The sequence below is a fragment of the Aquarana catesbeiana genome, linkage group LG10 (genome assembly GCF_042186555.1).
Source record: "Aquarana catesbeiana isolate 2022-GZ linkage group LG10, ASM4218655v1, whole genome shotgun sequence".
NCBI classification, from domain to species: domain Eukaryota; kingdom Metazoa; phylum Chordata; class Amphibia; order Anura; family Ranidae; genus Aquarana; species Aquarana catesbeiana.
In genome coordinates this window covers 35,619,993-35,642,082 of record NC_133333.1, presented here as the reverse complement: position 1 = coordinate 35,642,082, position 22,090 = coordinate 35,619,993, and the positions used below count along the sequence as shown (strand labels likewise).

General features: G+C 43.4%; 1 protein-coding gene across 1 annotated transcript; it reads left to right on the top strand.

The window, feature by feature from the left end:
• The first annotated feature begins 15,900 nt into the window (after window positions 1-15,900).
• LOC141109832 (adenosine receptor A2b-like) lies at window positions 15,901-21,604 on the top strand. Its single transcript, XM_073601095.1, has 2 exons — window positions 15,901-16,226; window positions 20,869-21,604. Exons 1-2 carry the CDS (start codon window positions 15,901-15,903, stop codon window positions 21,602-21,604), a joined length of 1,062 nt encoding a protein of 353 aa, XP_073457196.1.
• The last annotated feature ends 486 nt before the right edge of the window (window positions 21,605-22,090 follow it).

Sequence of the window (22,090 nt, the reverse complement as noted above, 5' to 3'; positions counted from 1 at the left end):
ACACTTTATTACTTACCCACAATTTTGAGGCATTGTATTCATCTACTATGGGACTATGGGTTGTGGAATAGGTCCAGGTCCTTCAAGCTAGGGCTCTAAGCAAATGTTGGCATAACAAATTCATTGTTGAGCCTTTTCAGTTTCTTTTGACACATAATAAGTTTGAGTCAATTTTTTTGCCAAGCCCAAGGCTCATCACAGTCTTAAGTTCACTAGTAAATGTGCCCCACATAAGGTAACCTTTTTGGTCCTGATTATACAGTTGGGAAAGGACCAAACAGTCAAAATTAAATTGTACAGAATGCCAACATGCAGACAGCTTCCATCCAAATGTGTTGTGGTGTCCAGAACATCCCCACGGGACAATATTTGCGAGACCATCAAAATTGTACAGAAGAAACTGACTTTGAGAAGGGCGCACAACATCTAAGGGACAGATTTGTTAAATGAGGCTACAAGAGAAAATGGTTAACTTATCAGACAGCAAAGGACAGTGATTGTGAGTCCTTAATCTTTGGCCGTGAGAGACCTAATTCTAACTCTGAATATACAACCAGATTGAGCCTCCAGTACACTAATCTTGTACCAAGGGTGAAAAAAACTTGTCTATCCCACTGGAATTTATTGACTAATGATGAGGCAGTGGGTAGGATTGTTCTCCACGTGACCTCAATTTATTTTCAGAAAGGCACCGTCATTGGGAGATTTATTAATTCACAGTGATATACCATGGGCACCTGGCTCTTGCACTGGTTATAGAGGGATGAAGAGGTTATAGAGGTCTGGCTCCTGCAATTTCTGTGAATTTATGATAGAGGGAGACATCCTAACTTTGTCCATGGGGAGGACCCTTAGGTGCAGAGGAGATGTGGATGTGATCTACGTCCTGACTTGCGCCTGCAGTACCTTCTACATCGACAAGACAATCAGGACAGTTTGCAGGAGATTGTAGGACCACATTTATTACATCTCTACATATCATCTAAAATCCCCAGTAGCCAGACACTTTTTCTTGGTATATAACAGGGATGAGAGTTTGTTAAAATGCTGGGTGTTGGAGCTGATCTCAAAAAAACGCAGAAAGGACAATTTGGACCAATTAGTGCTCCAAAGAGAAACTAAATGAATTTGGGAGCTGGGAGTTTTCCCAGCCTGAATGACAGCCTGAGTTTTTTTTGTTTTTTTTTTTTTTTTTTATACACGTAGTGATTTTTCAGTGGACAGTTAAGTATATAGTTATGGTTATTTTTGAATTTTGTATGTTTTTGATCTATTTATTTATTGATGCTGACATAATTTGCTAAACCAGAGGCACTACTTAATTAGCATTTGTTATAAATGTTAATTTGTTGAATTGGGGGTTTATCTGGGGCAGGGTTCCGCCATGTTTAATGCTTTTCATTATTTATGTACTTTTTATATTTTCCATCTGGTGCTGTATCTTGAAATGGCAGCATAGTCTTCCATCGTAGCACACGTTTGGCTTGATTGAGTTGTGTCAGGACGCCGCCACGCATGCATGCATCATGACATCACCATATAACGTGCTTGCATCATGGCGTCACTGCATGGCATGCATCATGACGTTATGTATTGGCAAGCATGGCATCTATTTTAAATGGCATTTATTGGCAGATTCTGCCCCGGAAAAATGTTTGTGGCCTCTGATGTAGCCAGCTTGACCAGCGAAACCAGTCAGGCACTTCAAAAGCCTGGTTTCCCTTACCCCCTGTGGTGCTAGCATTGACTGTGGGCTAGGATCCTGGACTGATAAATAACCAACTTTTTTTATGTGGATGAATGGACTTGTTACCACCTCTCTATGCTATTTCGTGTGTTGGGGCCATAGCTGGTACCTACCAATTGATCATTGAAGGGTGTAACACTTCAGGCCACAGGTTCATGTGCCATATGGGAAGATGCATGGACTTGTGATTATTCTGTTTGTGTTATTCCTTATGTTGAGGTGGTAGCTGGGACCCATCCACGCATTATATGGATGGTGCATTATCCTGTTCTACAAGCATTATTTACTAATTAAGAGAGGTATGCCTGGATCACTTTATGTGGGACTGGAGTCATTGTCTTTGATATAAGAACTGTTTACTTACTATAAACTGTATTCCAAATGTGGCATAGACTTCCATTTTATACTCTCCTGTCACCTGAATATTTACGGTGGACTATACTATACAGACACAGGGGTATCTGAATCTTTAGGGGTTAGTCCTGAGGTGTAACCCATGCAGCACAGTCCACACACAGGAGGGTGAATTATTTATTTTGTATTATCATCTTTGCATCCTGAGTTGAATGTCGAACAGTCCTGGACTATGGTCCTAATCTCTAGAAGTACCTAGATGGGGAACATGGGGGCCAGGTTTTGTTGTTTTTAATACGTTGGCCAATATTTTTTGTATTTTTATTATGTATGTGTTCTCTGTGTTTTTTTTTTTCTAGGAAATATAATAAAATTATATATTGATTGTTAACTTTCATGTGTTGATGCTGAGCTGTCCTCTGGAATTTAATGCGGAGTAGAGTCTAAGCCAGGTTTTTTACCTTTTATTAGCTGCAATAACTTGATTTGCATCGGTGACTCCTCCCGTTGGTTTCTGAGTTTATTTTGATAAACTAAGAGGTTTTGAGGAGCCTTTAAAAGAGGTGTCTACAGTGCTACAGGCCCACTCCTTGCCAACGATGGGGTGACCAAGGGAAAAAACTGTAATGCCCTGTACACACAAGCGGAAATTCCACCAGCAAAAGTCAGATGAGAGCTTTTGGTCCGAAAATGAGACCGTGTGTATGCTCCATCGGACTTTTGCTGGCGGAATTCCAGCCAGAAAAAAATTGAGAGCATGTTCTCAATTTTTCTGTCGGAAAAAGTTCAGATCGGAAATTCCGATCGTCTGTACCAATTCCGATGTGCAAAATTCCTACGCATGCTCGGAAACAATTCGACACATGCTCGGAAGAATTGAACTTCATTTTCTTGGCTCGTCGTAGTGTTGTACGTCACTGCGTTCTTGATGGTCGAAAGTTCAGCGAACTTTTGTGTGAACGTGTGTATGCAAGCCAAGCTTGAGCGGAATTCCGTCAGAAAAACCATCCAGGATTTTTCCGACGGAAATTCCGCTAGTGTTTTAGCGACATTAGGCTCGATTCACATCTATGCATGTTGCTTTTGAGCGTTTCTGCAGTAGTTTGTGTGGTGCTTGCTGCGTTTTTGAACATGCATTTTTGCCGCGATTTGCGTTTTGCGGATTTCATTTTGTGTTTTATAAAGGACCAATTGGAAAACATCACTGCTTATATCACAAAATGTCAGGTGACATTAGTACTTCCTGCTTCCTCCCTAGTCTTGGTGTCTTTTGGTGCTTAGATTATCCTGGCTTCAAAGTCCTTTTTTCTAGCAGTAGCCACAGCTACTGCTGCAGTTTTGCTTGAAGAGGAAGCCGAAGAAGAGGAACAAAGGAGAAAACGTAGATTTTGGGTGCATCCAGTGATTGCCAATAGGGAGCAGAGAGGGCAATTCTGGATAATTTACAACGACCTCCAAGCCCATGAAGACAAGTTTATGGATCACACACGGATGTCTATTAAAAGGTGAGTTATTGATTTTGTACCATTACCTAGCCCTACTCTGGTTTAGAGTTAGGTTATGTTTAAAAGTTGACTTCGGGTTAGGGTTAAAAGTAAGGTTAGGGTTAAAAGTAGGGTTAGGGTTAAAAGTCGAGTTAGGGTTAAAAGTCGGGTTAGGGTTAAAAGTAGGATTAGGGTTTGTGTTAAAAGTAGGGTTAGGGTTAGTGTTAAAAGTCGGGGTAGGTTTAAAAGTAGGGTTAGGGTTAAAAGTCAGGTTAGGGTTAAAAGTCGGGTTATAGTTAGGGTTAAAAGTAGGGTTAGGGTAAAAAGTCAGGTTAGGGTTAAAAGTCGGGTTAGGGTTAAAAGTCGGGTTAGGGTTAAAAGTAGGGTTAGGGTTAAAAGTAGGGTTAGGGTTAGTGTTAAAAGTCGGGTTAGGTTAGGGTTAAAAATAGGGTTATGGTAAAAAGTCAGGTTAGGGTTAGGGTTAAAAGTAGGGTTAGGGTTATGGTAAAAAGTCAGGTTAGGGTTAGGGTTAAAAGTAGGATTAGGGTTAGGGTTAAAAGTTGGGTTAGGTTTAGTCTTAACCCTAACCCAAATTTTAACCCTAACCCTAAACCAATTTTTAAAGTGAAATCTACTGACTAAATAGGCTCAATGTAGGTGCTTGTAAAGGTGACATTGTGCTTGTGGTTTTTTCAATGGCCTTTTTTGCCCACACAGTTTTGATGCTTTGCTTGGTTTACTCAGCAGCAAGCTGCAATGTCAGAACACATATTTCAGGGACCGCATTCCACCAGTTGAAAGGCTAATTATTACATTGAGGTAATTCTGGACTTTTTGGTTTATACTTTAACCCACAAAGCGTTAATCAAATGAACAGGCACACTAAGTGTATATTTCACCAAAAAAAAGTATTTATGATTTTTAGTTAGAATTTTGACACAAACATATAACATGTAGAACTGCTTCATTCTTTCAAAAACAAAATTGTTTTCAATATAAACATTATTTTAGTTAGGTTTCCACCATATGTATTTTAAGTATTAAATAAAAAAAAACACAGAACTAGGATTTTTAATTATAAAGTATGATAAGTAAATGGGTCTTGGGATGCTTCAGGTTGCTGGGAGGACAAAGAAGGAGCACTTTCTCCATAGTGCTGGTCCTGAGCAAGACTTGGAGCATTTGTGAAACAGTAAGGTGGCCCCCTATTGCCCACATCTGGTGCTCCAAAACAGGATCCTGGTGGCCCAAGTGTAGATGGTAGAGGAGGTTGTTGGTGATCAAGCTGTCTAAGTGTTGGTCTAGATGGGTATTGATTTCCTGGTCTGTAACTTTGTTGCATAGGCATCTGGTAATATAATGGGGGGTTTGGGAAAGAAGCATAAGTGCCTGTCTACATTGGCTGCAGTGGAAGATTTCTGTCTGTCTGGAAACTGTTTTGGGGACTGGGGATATATGATTTGATGCTCTGCATCACAGAAATTTGCATATCCATTTTCAGGGCATCGGGCACCTGGTCAAAATAGGGCACAAGGGTATTCGCAAATTGTTGGGAGAGAGACAATTGCCTGGTAAAACGATCTGACAGATGCTTTAATAAAGTGTACATTTTCTCAGACTCTCTTTCATTTGCCTGTTTGGCGCCCCCCCCCCCCCCCCCTTAGTTGTGCGCAAATTGTGCACTGGTGCAGCAGCCCCCTCTCCTCTTGTTCCTCTTCTCCAGCTACAGTATCTCACATTTTTGTAAATATTTTATTATATCTTTTAATGTGACAATGACAGACCATTCTTATTGAAGTTCTTGCATTACAAAGATAGAGACATTATTCTCCATCTGGCTAGACAGAAAGCTGACATGGAAATCCAAGGCTCCAAAGTGTACACATACCCAGATTTCTCAGCTGCTGTCCAAAAAAAGAGGGTGAAATTTACAGAAGTAAAAAAGAGAATGCGTGCAATCCCAATAATTTATTCCATGCTATACCCTGCCAAACTACGCGTGGTGGCAGACGGATCAGTGCACTTTTTTGAAAACACTAACTGGCTCGATCGTCATGAGAGGCAATTGTGGAGAGCTGCTCGGGGACATGCACCAGACTAAAAAACTGCACAACCTGCTTGTCTTAACTCCTATTGCTCACCTTGCTAGAGAAGGAGCTCACAGAGAGACACAAATGACTCATTTTGCTACCCCTCATCTCTCACCAGCAACCCTTGTGCTTTGACTTTTAAGACACGGGGTCCCAGCCCTCATTATTACCCCTCAAACAGCCCTGCGGGGCAACCACGGAAGGATTTCTGATGGGAATGCCTACGTTTGTGCCTACTATGCCTGTTTTTGTTATTGACAGGCTGTTTTTTTCCCATTTTTATGTTTTTGTTGTTTTTCGGCCCTGGTTGGGTGGGCTATTTCTCTGCAGGTACCTTTTCTATATGCCTCCGCTTCACATTTCTGTATCCCGGATTGGATTAACTATGACTACACCCATGAAGTGCCTTCTACTTCTTGCTTGTTCAGGTAACTTTTGGGACAGGGCATTCTGGTCCCCTTTTCATAGACTGGACCCTCAATGGTCTGGGATCCTGTCATCAATTCCCCCTCACTCTAATGGGTAAACAGATAGACACAATCCTCTCCTGGAATGTCAGGGGCTTACATGACCCTACAAAGAGGACCACCATATTCACCTTCCTATCACAACAGGATCCCGCTGTCATCTGTCTACAGGAATCCCATCTCACTAGTGACACTACCAGTGTCACCCCCCCCCCCCACCCCACTCCAGGCAGCCACAAAAAAAATGTAAAAAAAAAAAAAATAATTTTTTTTTTTTATTACTGGCCCTTAAAAAAAAAAGAAAAAAAAAAAGATCCTTAAGTGCACTGTGTTCGGACGCCGGACACAGTGCGACGCCAGACACAGTGCACTTATGGGAAGCGCCACATCTATGCAATCACGAGTTTAGCCCGCCTTGCAGCGTTTTCTGAAGGGCAAGTAGCTTCCGCCTGGCCATAGTAATATATACTACAGGCGCCGGGCGGAAGCTACTCGGTGCTTCAGATTTGATTGACATCTGACCTGAGTTAGATGTCACTTCCTGTTTCCTTCTCCCATTGTGCCCGAGAGAGGAAACAGGAAGTATGCCATCACCGCTGCCAGTGTGAAGGAGACACCGCAGGAGAGGAGACAGCAAGGTAAGTACCGCTGTGCGGAGAAGGGGGGGGTTTGAAGTGACAGAGGCTGCATGCAAGACATGGGACACAGACATGCTGCATTTGGGGGGACAGAGGCTGTATTTGGGGGGGGAAGAGGCTACATTGGGGGGGGCAGAGGCTGCATTTGGGGGGGACAGAGGCTGCATTTGGAGGGGAACAGATGCTGCATTGGGGGGGACAGAGGCTGCATTTGGGGGGGACAGAGGCTGTATTTGGGGGGGACAGAGGCTGCATTTTGGGGGAGACAGAGGCTGTATTTGGGGGAGGGGACAGAGACTGCATCTGGGAGGGCAGAGGCTGCATTGAATGGGACACAGGCATGCTGCATTTAATGGGACACGGGCATGCTGCATTTGGGGGAACAGAGGCTGCATTTAGGGAGGACAGAGGCTGCATTTGGGGGGGGGACAGAGGCTGCATTTGGGGGAACAAAGGCTGCATTTAATGGGACACAGGCATGCTGCATTTAATGGGACACAGGCATGCTGCATTTGGGGGAACCGAGGCTGCATTTAGGGGGGGCATAGGCTGCATTTGGGGGGGACAGAGGCTGCATTTGGGGGAACAGAGGCAGCATTTGGGGGGGGACAAAGGCTGCATGGGGGGGGACACAGAGGCTGCATTTGGGGTGGGTGGGACAGAGGCTGCATTTGGGGGGGGGGCAGAGGCTGCATTTGGGGGGGACAGAGGCTGCATTTGGGGGGGGACAGAGGCTGCATTTGGGGGAACAGAGGCTGCATATAATGGAACACAGGCATGCTGCATTTGGGCGAACAGAGGCTGCAAATAGGGGGAGCATAGGCTGCATTTGGGGGGGACAGAGGCTGCATTTGGGGGAACAGAGGCTGCATTTGGGGGAACAGAGGCAGCATTGGGGGGGGACAGAGGCTGCATTTGGGGGGGGGACACAGAGGCTGCATTTGGGGGGGAACAGAGGCTGCATTTGGGGGGGTGGGACAGAGGCTGCATTTGGGGGAGGGGCAGAGGCTGCATTTGGGGGGGACAGAGGCTGCATTTGGGGGAACAGAGGCTGCATTTGGGGGGGGGACAGAGGCTGCATTTGATGTGACACAGGCTGCATGTAAGGACGGACTCTGCTGGGGACACCTGATGGCATCTGGTGGCAGGCGACGTGGCTAGTGACACGCTCAGGGCTCCCACTGATTCTGCATTATGGTGAGTTGAATGATTTAATTTTATATTACAATGTAATAATAGAAATAATGCATTTCAATCATCCTGACACCATAACAACCATGGTGCCGAGATGATTGAAGTGTTAACACCAGGTGTTTGGAGTATCTTTATCTGCTGATTGTTAAACTTTCTAGAATACACATATTTCTATTGTTGTGTAGGATCTGGGCCTGCTGTTCCTCCATCCCTCTCTCCCTCTCCCTCCATACTTCGTTTATCTCAGACGCTAACCACACCACCTTAGAGCCACGCCCACTATTTCGCTGAAACCACGCCCATTTTCACCAAGTGGGAGGGGTCAAAAGGGGGCGGGGTCTGGCGCCCCCTCATCCTAAAACTTCACCAGCTGCCACTGGACACTACCCATCTACTACATATGTCTAAATACCCTATACAGTACCACTCTGTGCATACCAGATACACCAGAGGGGACAGTATACTGTTTTCCAGAACTGCTGCATTCGCTAAGCATGATGCACACATAGACTCTGAAGGGAGATTTGTTGTTCTGGTGAGTGTCATGTTTGTATTATTGCTAATATTTATGTGCCTCCGCCCTTTACACTAACGGTATTACAATGTCTATCTAGGTTTTTAGCCAAACACCCCCAGCTCCCGGTATATGTCCTAGGTGACTTTAACAGCACACTGGACACCTCCCTTGATGTGCATAAAAAATGCTCTCCCCAGGGCCCCAGACTGAGTACCCCCTTAGCTAAATTTATAACTGAACTCGGGCTGGCGGATCTTTGGAGATGTAAATCCCCCCTCCAGGCCCAGTTCTCCTGCCATTCACTGACCCACTCTACGCTATCGCCTATAGACTTTGCATTGGGGAATGACTTGACTTACCGCTATGACCATGTAGTAACGTATCTGGCCAGGGGCATGTCTGACCACTCCCAGGTGCAGCTTAGTTTAAATTTCCATAAAGCACACCTGCCTGTCCACTGGAAGTTAAACCCATTTTGGCTCCAGCTATTCACTGACAAAGGACAGTATGCAGGTACACATCAACTACTTTCTTGAGGTCAATAAACCTTCAGCTGCACCTGGCGTAGTGTGGGACACCCTGAAAGTCTTTATTAGAGGGATGTGCATTAAAGAAATGAATACGATTAAGACCAGGAGCAGACAGTGGGCCAGGGATGCCAGTCAGGCGGTGGAGAAAGCGGAGGAAATATTTCTGCGAACTCCCGCGCCTGAACACGAGAGGCAGTGGATAGAAGCACAGAAACTCTACAGCACTATACATCAACAACAAGCTGACAACAAATGATTTTTTACCTCTCAAACGGATTTTGAAGAGGGTGAGAAAACTGGCCACATGCTATCCATGATAGCCAGGTCCCAACAACCTCCTCAAGTGATACATAGCATAGCCACATCACCAGCACAGACAGTTACAGATAGACCCTCCATCCTGAAGGAGTTTTGCCCCTTCTTCCAGGATCTAGACTCCTCTAAGGTATCTTACCCTGTAGACGAGTTGACACATTTCCTGGACTCTCCCCCAGCTGCAAGAGGCAGATAGGAAACGTTTAAATACACCCTCACCCTCGAGGAATTGCAACTTGCACTGGCCACGTTCCCGAACTCGAAGGCCCCAGGCAATGACGGTCTGCCAATTGAATTGTACAAAAAATTTGGAGGAACACTCCTACCGGAGTTATTACATACACTTACAGAGGTGTATTCCTTAGATTCTTTGCCGAGATCTATGTATGAGGCGGTGGTGGTGGTCCTTTTAAAGCCGTGGAAAGAACCTGACAAACCCGAATCCTATAGATCCATCTCCCTGTTGAATACGGATTTAAAACTCCTTCCTAAACAATTTCAGGAAAAAACAACTAGCTGGATTAAGCTGCCACTATCTGCTGCATCTTAATAAAAAGGATTTGGAACCCACAGCTATTATATGCGCTCCACAATGCCCCTCTCTGGATCCCTATCCATGTGTTTAAAAAAATGCAATACCATTTTTCGCACATTGATATGGAGGAAGCAGGTTCCAAAAATTAAATTAGAAACTCTACAGGAAGCAAAGGACTCGGGTGGCCTGGCAGTCCCTAACCCATTTTACTACTTTGTGGCAGCTCAGCTGCTGCACCTAACGGGCTGGCTGTACCCTGAGTCCTCCGAACCTATTCGGAACATTGTACACACGCAGATGTCTGGCGATGGACTTGTGGAGTGCATAGAGGCAGGTGTGCGGGGGGCATTGACCCCATACCCCACATTACTACTTATAGATAGAATATGGAATAAAACCAAACAACATCTACAATATACTGGCTACACTAACTCGTCACATGTTTGGAATAACCAAAATTACCCAGAACTAAGCAAACTACAGGGCTTCTCCAATTGGTCTAGAGGTGGAGTAATTTATACCCCGCAATTATGTGTCACTCTGCTCCTCTCAAAAACGTACCCAGTTGTTCATTATCCACCGCACATACCGCACACCTGAGAAATGACACAAATGGCATAGATGGGATGATCCACTTTACCCTCGCTGCCTTATAGACATGGTGAAGACGACTTTCTGAAGTTCAAACTGAGTATCAGAATGGGGAAGAAATGGGATTTACGTGACTTTGAACGTAGCATGGTTGTTGGTGCCAGACGGCTGATCTGAGTATTTCAAAAACTGCTGATCTACTGGGATTTTAACACACAACCATCTCTCGGGTTTACAGAGAATGGTCCAGAAAATAGAAAATATCCAGTGAGCGGAATTTGTGTGGAGGAAAATGCCTTGTTGATGTCAGAGGTCAGAGGAGAATGGGCAGGCTGGTTCCAGATGATAGAACGGAAACATAAACTCGAATAACCCTCGTTACAACCAAGCAGGGGCGGTCCATCCATTAGGGCCGCCCGGGCACCGCCCCCCCTATACTCGCCACCCCCTATATGCATAATGGATAGATTCATGCACAGCATGATTGGTATCATAGATGTGCAGCCGAAAAATCTGCAGCAACTGCGTGGTGCTATCATGTCACTATGGACCAAAATCTCTGAGGAATGTTTCCAACACCTTGATGAATATATGCCACGAAGAATGAAGGCAGTTCTGAAGGCAAAAGGGGGCCCAACCCGGTGCTAGCAAGGTGTACCTAATAAAGTGGCTGGTGAATGTATAAATATATTGTAAAGTTCAGGGAACCAGCTAGATCGCAGGACACAGGCTTTTCAATCAAAAGGAGGTTTATTAAACTTAAACAGCTTTACAACAGCAAAAATAACAGAAAGAAATATCAGTCTCATTTACTTGGAGAGCTCAGAACTGCTGTTGCAGTTAAAGTCATAGTAACATAGTTAGTCAGGTTGAAAAAAGACACAAGTCCATCTAGTTCAACCATAAACAAAAAAAAAAAAAAAATATCATACAATCCCATATACCCAATCCTATACCCAAAGTTGATCCAGAGGTAGGTGAAAAAAAACCCAGAAAAGCATGATCCAATTTGCTACAGCAGGGGAAAAAATCCTTCCTGATCCCAGAGAGGCAATTGGATTTTCCCTGGATCAATTTTACCTATAGATGTCAGTACCCAGTTATATTATGAAATAATTCAGGCCTTTCTTAAAGCAATCTACTGAGCTGGCCAGAACCACCTCTGGAGGGAGTCTAGTCCACATTTTCACAGCTCTTACTGTGAAGAAACCTTTCCATATTTGGAGATGAAATCTCTTTTCCTCTAGGTGTAAAGAGTGCCCCCTTGTCCTCTGTGTTGACCGTAAAGTGAATAACTCAACACCTAGTTCGCTATATGGACCCCTTATATATTTGTATATGGTGATCATATCCCCGCTTAATCTCCTCTAATCTTTCCTCATAGCTGAGCTCCTCCATGCTTCTTATCAGTTTGGTTGCCCTTCTCTGCACTTTCTCCAGTTCCCCGATATCCTTTTTGAGAACTGGTGCCCAAAACTGAACTGCATATTCCAGACGAGGTCTTACTTTGTATCGCAGGTAACTTACCCTGCTAGTCGGTTTCCAGGCAGGACACTGCCATGCGCTTTCACAGCTATTCACCATCCACCGTCCACAGTGTCCACTATACTCCTCCACACCCACCTACAACTTCCTGTCTTGTTTTAAACCCACTTCCTCTGACAGGTGAGTCAACCCTTTTGTTCCCTTAACCACTTGCCGACCAGCCGCCACAATTGTACTGCGACAACATGGCTCGGCTGCGCGAATCGCCATCATGTTGCGTCACTTTTATATTTGGCCACGAGGGGAGCGCACGCCGCCGGAGACAATGCAAGTGCCAGGCGTTCGCGATCACCGCTGGGCTCCCACGATTGCTCGGGGCACATGGAGAACCGGGATCTGTGTGTGTAAACACACAGTTTCCAGTTCTCTGAGGGGAGAAGAGACAGATCTTTGTTCATACAGAGTATGAACAGCGATCTGTCATCTCCCTTACACAGTCCCCTCCCCCCTTCAGTTATAACACACACTAGGGAACACATTAACCCCTTGATCGCCCCCTAGTGGTTAACCCCTTCACTGCCAGTGACATTTTTACAGTAATCAATGCATTTTTATAGCACTGATCGCTGTATAAATGCCAGTGGTTCCAAAAATGTGTCAAAATTGTCCAACGTGTCCGCCATAATGTTGCATTCCCAATAAAAATCGAAAATTGCCGCCATTACTAGTAAAAAAAAAAATTAATAATAATAATTATATAATAATAATAATAATAATAATAATTAAAATTAATAATAAAAATGCCATAAATCTATCCGCTATTTTGTAGACGCTATAGCTTTTGTGCAAACCACTCAATATACGCTTATTGCGATTTTTTTTTTTTTTTTACCAAAAACTGAGAAAATATATTTTTGGGGGATATTTATTATAGCAAAAAGTAAAAAATATTGAATTTTTTTCAAAATGGTCGCCCTTTTTTTGTTTATATCGCAAAAAAGAAAAATCGCAGAGGTGATCAAATACCACCAAAAGAAAGCTCTATTTGTGGGAAAAAAGGGACATTGATTTTGTTTGGGTGCAACGTCACATGACCGCGCAATTGTCAGTTAAAGCGACACAGTGCCGTATCGCAAAAAGTGCTCTGGGCAGGAAGGGGGTAACATTTTCTGGGTCTGAAGCGGTTAGGTTAAAGGGACCACAGTCCAAACAGAGGGGAAATATAGCGTCCTTCCAGGACCCAGCCACGGCGACCTGTACAATATATAGTGATGTGGGTTCCTGGGGGCAGTGCAGTCATAATGGCCTCACTGATCACTAACATGTGCTAATAGGTAGAATGGCAAAAACAAATGAATGAATATTGAGCAGAAGAGCATTGATATTCCTATACTAAGCATCTATCTGTTTACAGAGCTGATCCTGTGTTCTGCTTTATAGATAAGAAATGTGATTTGTTGCTTTCCACTTGGAAGAGTCACACGGTGCAGACACTGGAAGAGACGAGGTGAGATCCGCTAGAAGAGAAGAAACTGAAAATAGGTGAAATCTTGTATATATCTCTACTTCTGCTGTATGCACTGACTATAATAGATGTAAACCTGTTCATCAAAGTCTTATATAAGCTTTAAATTGTTAAAAAATAGTTTTTAATTCTTTGAAACCTGCATCTTTCATTAAAAGAACTTGCCATGAAGGCTATTGGGCATTTCCTGTTATAGTGAGTATTGTGCCCCCCTTTTTTTCCACTAGCCACGTGAGTTTTCTGCAAGGTGCCTGGAGCGATGCATTCTGTATGGTGAACTGACCACTTGTGTGCACTCTCTATGGGCATGTATGTGTGTGTTCCATTACGCACGTGTGTATGCACACATACAGTGCCTTGAAAAAGTATTCATACCCCATGACATTTTCCATATTTTGTCATGTTACAACCAAAAATGTAAATGTATTTTATTGGGATTTTATGTGATAATCAACACAAAGTGGCACATAATTGTGAAGTGGAAGGAAAATGATAAATGTTTTTTTAATTTTTTTACAAATAAATATGTGAAAAGTGTGGGGTACATTTGTATTCAGCCTCCCTGAGTCAATACTTTGTAGAATCACCTTTCACTGCAATTACAGCTGCAAGTCTTTTTTGGGGATGTCTCTACCAGATTTGCACATCTAGAGAGTGACATTTTTGCCCATTCTTCTTTGCAAAATAGCTCAAGCTCTGTCAGATTGGATGGAGAGCGTCTGTGAACATCAATTTTCAAGTCTTGCCACAGATTCTCAATTGGATTTAGGTCTGGACCTTGACTGGGCCATTCTAACACATGAATATTCTTTGATCTAAACCATTTCATTGTAGTTCTGGCTGTATGTTTAGGGTCGTTGTCCTGCTGGAAGGTGAACCTCCGCCCCAGTCTCAAGTCTTTTGCAGACTCTAACAGGTTTTCTTCTAAGATTGCCCTGTATTTGGCTCCATCCAATGCCTCATGGGATGCGTAGTTCCGCAACAGCTGGAGGGCCGTAGTTTGAGGATCCCTGAATTAGGTGACTTCTGAAGGCAATTGGTTCCCCTTGATTTTATTTAGGGGTTTCAGAGTAAAGGGGGCTGAATACAAATGCACACCACACTTTTCAGATATTTATTTGTAAAAATTTGTAAAAAACATTTATCATTTTATTTCCACTTCACAATTATGTGCCACTTTGTGTTGGTCTATCATATAAAATCCCAATAAAATACATTTACATTTTTGGTTGTAACATGACAAAATGTGGAAAATTTCAAGGGGTGTGAATACTTTTTCAAGGCACAGTATATCTATACACATTTGGTATCCTATTTGTGTATTATTATTTATGTTTTATTTTCTGAAGTAATTTTGTAATAAATAATCGTAATAAATATGACGATTTCAAACTATATTTAGTGGTGTGAGTTCAGTGGAGTACCGTGAAAGTCCTTAGTGCCTCAAAAAGATTTCTAATTTCCTGTTGTAGGGTGACAACCCTCTCCCGGCTGTACTTCTGTGTTGTCACCCTGTCACATGTTACCTCGATAGAGACAACATGCAAGACCTGCTGACACTTAAAGGACTATTTATTAAACAGTCACTGAACCATTGAACAAAGATTCAGACAGATCAATGCAAGCTGGATGCATTTTCCTCATATTTTCCGTAATAGATTAATTGCTGTGAATGTCAGCTCCATCTAGTGGCCAAAACACAGTATGTTTTCTCATTGAGGTAGTTCAGAAAACAATGCAGCATTTTGGCCACTAGATGGAGCTGATGATCATAGGGAATAATCTATTACGGAAAGTACAGAGAATTTTCGCCCGGTCTGCACGACTGTGTGTGACATTCGTCAAGCAAACGTTTAATAAATAGACCCTTAAGTGACATTGTGGAGCCATGGTCCAACGTTGTCAGGAAAGCAGTCCAAAGCATTATAGTGCCGGAGGGAGAGAGAGTGCATGTTGACAGAAAGTGACTGATAAATGCTGGAGGGGATCAGCAGCACTGAGATTAAAGAAAGGATGAAACGTAGGTAAAAACAGTGTTAAAGGAAAGAAAAAAAAAAAAAAAAAATATATATATATATATATATATATATATATATATATATATATATATATATATGTATATTTATTTATTAATAATATATTATATATAAATTATTAATATATATATATATATATATATATATATATATACTGTAAATACAGTACATGTATAGCAATTTTATGATAAACGGTATTTAGTAAAGTGAATGTCGTCCAGTTGGGGTTTGCGTTTACTTTAATCTTATTTTCTTTCTTTCTTTCGCTATAGGAAGCTATTTATAAAAATTTCACATATCGAGGAACATTCGCCTCTCTGGACTTGTCCAGATCCAAACATTTGCTGGCAGTATTGTATCTGTCTCCAGTCTTTGGTCACATTATAGGGATCATGGATGATAACTTCCCCTTTGTCTTGCTGGAGATTATATTGGCCCTGGGCATAGTCTCTTTGAATGTGCTGGTATGTGCCACCGTCTACCTGCACAAGGAATTGCGGACAATCACCAACTTCCTGATCGTCAGCTTAGCGGCTGCGGACATCGGGGTGGGAGCCCTGGCCATTCCTTTCTCCGTAGTGCTGAGCATGGAATACATGCTTTGCTTTTACACTTGTATTTTCATCACCTGCTTCCCGCTGGTCACTACGCAGTTCTCCATCCTGCTCCTGCTGCTCATCGCGGTCAACGCCCACCTTAAAATCCGCCTTCCAAACAGGTACGAGGGAAATTGAGCCATGCAGAAACTGTACAGATAAATAACTTATTTGCTGTCAGAGCGATTTTTTTTTTACACACGTGTTTAAGCCTGAAGATTAGTTACGCTCCCAAACAGTATATATTTTCTGAAAGCAAAGACCCCAGAGAATAAAATGTTTGCAGTTACAATTTGTATATCACATGATACATGATTTGTTACCCAGTTGTTTTTGGAAAAATGTAAAAGATGAGGTTGCACCGAGTAAATAGATACCAAACATGCCAAGACTTATTGTCTTATATGTCTATGAAAGACACGTAGGCACCCTGATGCGAGCAGCTATGTTTGTCTGTGTATGTATGTTGGGGGTGGGGGGGCTTTACATATTTATTTATTTTTTTTGTAAGTACCTGGGTGTACAGCAATCGGATCCATCTGAAACCTGACAGCCAGCTTGTGGTTGCTGTATGTCGGTGGCAGTGACAGAGTTAAAGGGACAGTCCACCGTAAATGAATATTTCAGTGTTTGGTAGATGTAAGGGAGTTAAAACACATGATAGATTTTTATTTCCCAGAAACTAAATTGCTGGGTTTACCATTACAAAGGGCTGTAGTGAATAGAGATAACTCCGCTCTCCCAACCAGCCAACCTATGTGTAAGAATAGGCCTCTGCTTACATGTTTCCACCCAAGAAACCACGCTCCCTCAAGGGTTTCGCTCTGCTCACAGGTGGGCAGGGCGAAACGCACCGTGGAGGGGGCATGGTTTCTTGGCGGAGACATGTAGGCTGAAGCCGACCCTTATACAAAGGTTATGCTGGCTGGTTGGGAGAGTGGTGTTTTCTCTATTCCCTGCATACATTACTCAGGATAGGCCTGCACTCTTTCACCTGCAGATCATGGAAATGGAATTTGAGCAGCGTTCCAAGCTTAGTCTAACATTACAAGAGGCTCCCACTCTCCATGATATATTTTTTTTTACTTTAGTTCATATTGTGGAAAATGTAACTGGAGGATCTGGAACCCACACAGTTGGCAGGAACATTTAACAGTCTCCCAACCGGATAGAAATGACCCAATTTGCATCTAATTCTGACGACTTCTTTGGTAGCTTTGAATTATGGTAGGTAGTTCACATTGTTGGGTTAGAAAGACGTAAAGGAAGCCAAGGATTGACTTAGCCAACCAGGCTGAAACTTTAACAAAAACAATACATTATATTACCAAAAGTATTGGGACACCTGCCTTTACACACACATAAATTTTAATGGCATCCCAGTCTTAGACTGTAGGGTTCAATATTGAGTTGGCCCACCCTTTGCAGCTATAACAGCTTCAACTCTTCTGGGAAGGCTGTCCACAAGGTTTAGGAGGGTGTCTATGGGAATGTTTCACCATTCTTCCAGAAGCGTATTTGTGAGGTCAGGCACTGATGTTGGATGAGAAGGCCTGGCTCACAGTCTCCGCTCTAATTCATCCTAAAGGCGTTCAGTCGGGTTGAGGTCAGGACTCTGTGCAGGCCAGTCAAGTTCCTCTACCCCAAACTCACTCATCCATGTCTTTATGGACCTTGCTTTGTGAACTGGTCCAAATCATTTGGTGGAAGGGGGATTATGGTGTGGGGGTTGTTTTTCGAGCGTTGGGCTTAGCCCCTTAGTTTCAGTGAACAGAACTCTTAAGACGTCAGCATACCAAGACATTTTTGGACATTTTCATGCTCCCAACTTTGTGGGAATAGATTGGGGATGGTCCCTTCCTGTTCCAACATGACTGTGCGGCAGTGTACAAATCAAGGTCCATAAAGACATGGATGAGCGAGTTTGGGGTGGAGGAACTCGACTGGCCTGCAGAGTCCTGACCTCAACCCCATAGAACACCTTTGGGATGAATTAGAGTGGAGACTGTGAGCCAGACCTTCTCGCCCAACATCAATGCCTGACCTCACATTTGCGCTTCTGGAAGAATGATCAAACATTCCCATAGACACACTCCTAAACCTTGTGGACGGCCTTCCCAGAAGAGTTGAAGCTGTTATAGCTACAAAGGGCAGTCCAACTCAATATTGAACCCTCTGGACTAAGACTGGGATGCCAATAAAGTTCACGTAAAAGCAGGTGTCCCAATACTTTTGGTAATATAGTGTATATTCCTTTGGGGAGGACTGACCCTTTAAGACCTTATGCACATGGATGTTTTGAGGCTCTAGCTTAAAATGCTGGCATTTTTCCATGCCCAGGAAGCTGCAGGTGACGTGTATAGCTGGCCATATAAATAAATGGCTGTATGTCGCCGTCCATTAAAAATAAAGGAAAAATGCCAGAAAAATCAAAACAAATTTGTAGGCAGGTGCAGCCTATTTTCTCCAATGCTGCGGCATGGCAGAGGTAGAGGGAGTCAAGAGGAGTTTGGTTCCTCTATGGTTTCCTGGGTCACAGGTGCAGCTATCCGATTGGATAATGGCATCCCATGTGACTATAGCAGCCATCTTGGGTCAGGCAGTGCCTATTTAAGACCCTGGCTCCTGGGCTTGGTGTGCATTTCGCGCGTGGCCGGAGTAGGGACAGATCTCTGTCAGAGACAGTGCTTAGCATCAAGGAGAGGTACCTGAGGAGCAGGGGAAGTGTAGAGACACTCCACCTTACCTGGAGGCCTCCCCACCTGGGTACAGAACAATGCTTCTGTGACCACCTGCCACTGACTCCTTGCTGTTATATGTGCTCCCAGTTGGGTTGACTTCCCATTGAGCTTGTATTGCTAAACTTCAATTACAATATATTCCTGATTCTTTTCCGCTGCTACACCTACCAACAAATTCATACTTAGGAAAATCACCGCTCAACCCCATGCAGTTTATGTGGTTAACAGTTTATGCGGTTTATGTGGAGTGGTGCAAGGCTGAGGCCATCTTACACGCTAACCACATAGACTGGATAGGGTTGAGCTGCGATTTCTCTAATGCCGAGTACACACGAGCGGACTTTTCGACAGCAAAGGTCCGACGGAACGAATCCGCCGGACAATTCGATCGTGTGTGGGCTTCATCTGACCTTTGCTGTCGAAAAATCAGACAGACTTTAGAATTACAACATGTTTTTCGAATCTTTCCGACGGACTCGAGTCCGGTCCAAAAATCCGTTCGTCTGTATGCTAGTCCGACGGACAAAAAACGACGCTAGAAAGCTATTGGCTACTGGCTATGAACTTCCTTATTCTAGTCCCTTCATACATCATCACGTTCAAACCAACGGACTTTCGAACGGACTTTAGTCCGTTCTTGGCGTATATAGTGGATCAGCAGCTAACCGTAGATTTGTGCCACATTCAGAATTAGAATAAACAGCAACAAAGAGGGTCCCCTATTGGTGGACTTTTCAGGCACATAGTTCTATATTAGAACAAATATATATATATTAAGAGGATGACAATCAACATGTGAGTATCAATCAATGGAGTATTTCATAATGTACTTTTTATATCCGATACACTTACATTAACACTATGTTGGCTGACTTGGCATTCCATAAAACAATGACAAGGTCTGTCTACCCAATATGCTCTTGATTCCAAAACAAACGGACATCTATATACTAATATGTCGGAATCAAGAGCATATTGGGTAGACAGACCTTGTCATTGTTTTATGGAATGCCAAGTCAGCCAACATAGTGTTAATGTAAGTGTATCGGATATAAAAAGTACATTATGAAATGCTCCATTGATTGATACTCACATGTTGATGTCACCCTCTTAATATATATATATATTTTTTCTAATATAGAACTATCTCTAATGTACACCACCCCTGAGGAAGGAGTTTAATTGACTCCGAAACGCGTCGGATGTGAGTGTACTGCCTCAAACACTGTATATACACTACTGCAATATGGTCTGATCCGCATTCCAAACAATAGAAGCTACAACTGTGTTATATTTTTTTATTGTGTTAATTTAATAAATGATATTTGTACTAACTATACCTTCATATGGTTTTTATATGTGCCTGAAAAGTCCACCAATAGGGGACCCTCTTTGTTGTTGTTTAGTCCGTTTGTGTGTGTGCAAGTCCGGTCATTTGAAAGTCTGTAGTAACTCCGTCGAAAGTCCGTCGGAAAGACCGCCGGACCTTTGATGCTGAAAAGTCCGCTCGTGTGTACGCAGCATAAGGCTCAGTTCACATATATGCGAGTCGGATGCATTTTGAACCACATACATTTTGCATAATATGTGAACCAGACTGGTTTTCAATGGAGCAGGTTCACATATATGCAGGCCGGTTGCGATACAAATGAAAAAAGGGTCCTGTGCGTTTTTCAGTTAGGTTCAGGTGCGATTTAAGTGTCAAATTCGCACCTGAACCACTGAATGGAAACCACACCGGACTCAGCACCGAAACCAGGCCCACATATATGTGAACCGAGCCTAAGTATGCTACACACTATTGGATGGTGATATATTCAGCCAGAATGCCTGAGTACCAGTGGTCTCCTCCTTTGCTTAGAGTGGCACTACAAGTATTGGCTACCCACAAATTTAGATACCTATCTATAGGACTGGTAAATTGCACTATATTATATTTTTGTTTTCTTAAGTCAGATACAGTTTAAGTTGTTCTTGGCGTTGATCACTGTTCACATAATGATATTGGTATATTATTTTGCAGCTACATGGTGTATGTGACCAACAGACGGTTAGCTCTTGCGGTGCTGCTGTGTCTCTTCCTCTCCTGTCTCATTGGCTTCTCCCCCATGATGGGTTGGAACCAGTTCCAGCAATATGTCGGCAGCAATCAAACTCACACAGCCTCTGAAAGGTCCATGGCTGGCTTTGAGAGATCCGTTCTGGCTAACTACTTGCCTCGCAGTCGCAGAGCAAGCGACCTCTCCAGGGCCTACTTCAGCCACCAGCAGGTCACCAGTAATAGCACTACGCGGGGGGACCACCTAGGCTGCTGCTCCCTCACCTCTGTGTTCACCCCCGAGTATCTTGTCTACTTTGTGTTCCTTGGATGTACTCTGTCACCTTTGCTCATCATGCTGGCTATTTATGCTGATATCTTTAGGGTGGTCCGCGGCCACCTGAGATCCTCCAAAAAGTGGGAGACAAACATGGCCTGGACTATGTTGCTCTTAGTGGGCATCTTTTGCTTGTGTTGGATTCCAATCAATGCAATTAACAGCCTGAAGCTCCTTTGCCAATCATGTTTTATTCCAGTGCCCCTCATACGCCTGGCTGTGCTCTTTTCACACATGAACTCCTTTGCCAACCCGCTCGTCTACGCCATGAGAAGGAGGAACTTTGGCGCAGCACTTAGATCCGTGTTGCTCAGAATTGTCCACTGCTGTCCCATATCTACAGTGCTTTCTCGAAGACACAAGATCCACCCAGAGACTGGATGAGCGGGGCACATATTCTACAAGAGGGTTTTAAAGCAGAATTATATATATATATTTTTTGCATAATTATATTGGGCTAGCTTGGCTCAAAGTAAGTCTCCACATGTAATATCCAGAGGGCCACTGGGGATAGTGTAAATCACTGTAGTAGCCCTCGCTAAATATATTGATAGCCGCAATCTTCCAGGTTCTGTGCAAGTGGCTTTCCCTCTACACGGGGGGGCATTCTTGGCACTGCTGACATTTACAGAACGTCTTGTATTTTTTCAAAAAATACCAGGCATTTTCTGATTGGATGAGGTGGAGCGGAAAGGTGATGGTGTCACAATCTACCCTCCTCCATTCAGAGAATGCCCTTTATTCACTGAAAAAATACAATAAGTTATTTAACCGCTTCAGCCCCGGAAGAGTTTACCCCCTTCCTGACCAGAGCACTTTTTGCGATTAGGCACTGCGTCGCTTTAACTGACAATTGCGCGGTCGTGCGGC

Coding starts and splice junctions, on each gene's coding strand:
- LOC141109832 (XM_073601095.1), top strand. CDS start 15,901: ATGGATGATAACTTCCCCTTTGTCTTGCTGGAGATTATATTGGCCCTG. Junction 16,227..20,868: donor AAAATCCGCCTTCCAAACAG/GTACGAGGGAAA, acceptor ATTATTTTGCAG/CTACATGGTGTATGTGACCA.